The 4,024-nt window shown below is 41.3% G+C and overlaps 1 protein-coding gene across 1 annotated transcript in view; it reads left to right on the forward strand.

The window, feature by feature from the left end:
• The first annotated feature begins 3,506 nt into the window (after positions 1-3,506).
• Positions 3,507-4,024, forward strand: part of LOC103392963 (Na(+)/H(+) exchange regulatory cofactor NHE-RF2) — a 19,911-nt gene continuing 19,393 nt past the window's right edge. Inside the window, 1 exon segment of the mRNA XM_008329741.3 lies at positions 3,507-4,024. This exon segment is cut by the window's right edge and continues 46 nt beyond it. Within this exon segment, the coding sequence (XP_008327963.2) occupies positions 3,967-4,024 (58 nt within the window). The 5' untranslated portion in view covers positions 3,507-3,966.

Below are 4,024 nucleotides of genomic sequence, written 5' to 3' on the forward strand. Positions count from 1 at the left end.
TCTAGTCCATTATATTGTAACCACGTTGACTGTGTGGTAGAAAGACGTATTGTATCATTAAATATTAATAATAGACAGTTATTGTAGGGACCAGCAACGTAGGCCTTAAAAATGTGTTTTATTATTATGTGATCAAATTTGAACAGCAATCATGTGACTCCTGTGTGTCCCTTCTGCTGTGTTTTGTGTATTTGAAATAGTTTTGTTGTTTACTTGGTAATATAATATTACACTGACTGCACGGACTCACTGTAAACATATGAACACGACGTGTGAAGCTGACAGTGTTGACAAATCATAGCTAGAAAAACACTAATGCTAATGCTTAGCCTAGCTCAGTGTTAGCTTAGCATCACAGCAAAAACACTGGGAATTTTTACTGACTTTTATCCTGTCATTTAAATTTCCTTTTTAAATTGAGACAAGTACTTGATGATGTGGCCGCCAAAATGTTACCATTTGTACAGACAGTAATAAATAATACAAAAAAAAAAATGCTGAAATTATTTTTAGCTTCTTAATGCAATTTCAAAATTCCTTTTAATACAGAGCAAGTACATTTTTTGATCAAAGTACCGTTGTGTGGTATTATTATATTATTTACTCCTTTAGGAATTAAACAAAGAATGAGGACCAGTAATAATCCTCTAAACCGAGGTCTCAATCTCCCGGTCTGTGGGCCACTTCAGGCCCGCAGACCGGGAGGATCAGGAGATGCGACGTGATGTTTACACCCAGGACGCACAGGTGAAGACACTGTGTGCCCTCCATCAGGTGTATTTACTGACAACCTCATTCTGTTGCAGGGCATGTGGGCAGAGAAAACACCAGAGACCTCTTTGAACCTCGTGTTACAGTCTCCTCTGCCATTTAGCTTTGGTTGAATCAAACCTAAAATAGACGAACCTCCGCTGCAGGATGTTTTTGCACCGTGTCCTATAATAATATTTGTTGTCTTGTAATTCTTTATCCTTGCCCTTTAAGGTATTCGTTCAGCCTCTCAGATTTCACATATAAGTATAAACACAAGGTCTTCTGTGACACTTGACTGTTGGTGTATACAACGAATCATTTGATTGTTGAAGCATTGAGCCCAAAGTGACACACAAGCAAGAGAAGGTGTGTTTTGGATGGAACGTAAGTTTTTATTTTGGCAGAGGATTGAAATAGAAAATAGCTTCAAGTAAGAACTTTTATATTGCCCAATTAGTCCAATTAGAGGAGAGGAGTGAAATACATTTGAGGGTCGCTTTAACCTCACCAGCATGACAACAAACCTTTCAGTTAATAAAATGATAATTTATAATAACTGCAATCAACGAAGGCAAAAACAAACTCAGTCAACACTTGAAATCACCTGTGCACTGAACCAGCATGCACGTTGTTGTTGTTCTACAAATGATTGACAGGTCCCTCATGATGCAAACGTCTCTCGTTATTAGTCCCACAATGTCAGCATGCAGTGGAAAACAGGAACCTGCCAACAATCCCAAGAAGTGGTTTAAAATACCAGATACAAACTCTTTACTACGTGTGTATAGAAAACCGATCAGAGCCACTGATGCTTACAGCAGCAAACACCAGAGGTCACGATCCACGGCTGACCTCGCCGGCAAAACACCAACCTGTTTATGTCATTGCAGCATGGAACCCAAATAAAAGCCAGAAAAATAAACAATTCAGTTTCAGACGCAGTTTTCCACACATGTGGGGGAGAGGTGCTGAAAGAACAGAGGGAGGAAACAAAAGAGTGCTTTGGATTGTGGGTAACTGAAGCTGCGAGCTCCACTGCGAGCTGGCAGTCAGTTTTTGGCTGAATAAAATGACTAGAGCACAAAGTTCACGAGGTTTATTGATTTATATTGTTATTAAGTTGTAAACTTGTACCACTGCTACCAGGAGATTAACAGCAGCCGTTTGTAATTATTATTTTTAGGAGAAACTTTGTCATCATATGTACAGTCAAATGAGTGAAAGCTAGAGCTACGATTAGCGTTTTAATCCAACAGCCAAAGGACATTTGATATTTAGGACGATAATCAATGCAAAAAGAGTTGAAGTGTCACAGTGTCACTGCTTCTTCTTTTTTTTTTTACAAGGAAGTATAAATCTCCAAAGTTCATCCATCTGTCTACACATCCATCCATCCGTTTTCTAATGTTTATCCTTGTCATGAGGAGCTATAGCTCATCAAGGTTGACAGATAGGGGTAAAAGGTGAGGTCAACCCAGCAAAGGTCATCGGTCCATGGCAGGGTCAACATACAGAGAGAATCAAAGTAAACAATATTTCACACTCCCATTCACACCTGATGTCTGCAGAGATTGTGCAATGAGTTTGAAGACAACGTGCGTCCTCTGTGTTTTCCTATTTAGGCAACGATGTGAGCGATGCTATGACAGCTGTGTCAAAGAATAACCAACGATCTTCTCTGGGGGATTCTCCCATGATGGCAGGTCCTTCTCAGTATAAACACTGCTAATAAAAGCCACATACCAGTCTGGTACACACATACACACTGGGTGTGGGTGTGTGTTGAGTCTCATCACAGACTGTTTTTATGACCTTAAATATGCAGCAGAAATAAAATAAGCAGAAACACAAGGCAATTTATACTTAAAATATAATTTCTACCTGCAGTAGAAGCACATGGGTTCACATGAGTCACGTTAAGAGCAAACATGACTCATGTGAACGCAAACATATATCTTTTCATGGATGTTGATGAAGCACAAATCCCCTCAAAGCAGCAAAATCCTAAAAAATGGAAATGGTTTGCAGTATATAAATACATCATGTGTAAAAACCCTAAACTCCAGGAACTATTTAAACATGTTAATATATTAATGATGAAAATGACACAATGTTTCATATGGAAGTCTACTTTCATTTGCATGTACTGTCCTGAATATGTTTGTGTTCACTGCCCTCCGGTGGTCCAAGAAGATACTACATTGATGCGCAACCAGTCTTCAAGGTAATTTATTTTCAGAAAACATTTAAAAATTTTAATACCATCTCAGTCAGAAGTCAGTCAGTCAGTCAAAGGTAATTTATTTTCAGAAAACATTTACAAACTTAATACCATCTCAGTCAGAAGTAAAATGCCGGAGGCTAATGGCCGGTTGTGACTAAATGCTGGGTCACATCCCGTCACAACTGCCTGGCTGTTATCATCATTTCAACAGCTAAAAAATCCACAGAGAGCCTGGGAAATATTTTGACTATTTAAAAGATGGCAGCAGTGTAATGTGCATGTGATTTTTTTAAGGCACAGTGAGGCTAAACTTGGTCCATTGCTACAATGGGTGAAGAGCCGCACGAAGCTCAGGAGCCACAGGTTGCACGTACCTGCGTTAGTGCCTTTCGTTAGAATGCACATTGTGCACTATTGATATCTTCCTACCACTCAGGGGCAGTGTTGCATCGTGCTGAATTATTTGTGTTTGTCCTCAATGTCTCAGTTACCCGGGTGGGTTGAGACGCAGACACACAGGTATGGGGCAGGAGGTAGGTGGTGCTGTTGGAGCTGCAGACCAAACGCAGTAGGCTGGATGTGGACGGGCGCGCACTGCCTGACGGGTTGTTATGATTAACATCGAGGGGGAGGTTGTTAGTTGGAGGGTAACTCGCCTGCAGCACCATGAAGGATGAGGATGCTGCTCTGTAGACTCTGAGGTCCGCGCGCCTCCGACACTCATCACTTTTGGAATCGGCCGCGCCGTGAGATTCATCCTGGACCTAAAGTCTCCACAGCTGGAGGTCTGGTAATTCCTTTCCCCCCAAGTTGCTGGACTTGAGTTCTTTGGAGTATTGATCTGTGATCTGTGAGCGCGTGTGCATCGGCTAGACATGTTGTCGCTCTGTGGAAGTTGAGTTTTGCGCACGCTCTTCTCCCCAGACTACTCTTTATTTCCCCTCATCATCTTACTTCAACTAAACTCTAATTTCGTCCGCGGGGGGGACATGACCAGCGAGAGGAAACCGCGGCTTTGTCTCATGACAAAGACAGAGAACGGATATG

The sequence above is a fragment of the Cynoglossus semilaevis genome, chromosome 17 (genome assembly GCF_000523025.1).
Source record: "Cynoglossus semilaevis isolate Cse_v1.0 chromosome 17, Cse_v1.0, whole genome shotgun sequence".
In the NCBI taxonomy this organism is placed as follows: Eukaryota; Metazoa; Chordata; class Actinopteri; order Pleuronectiformes; family Cynoglossidae; genus Cynoglossus; species Cynoglossus semilaevis.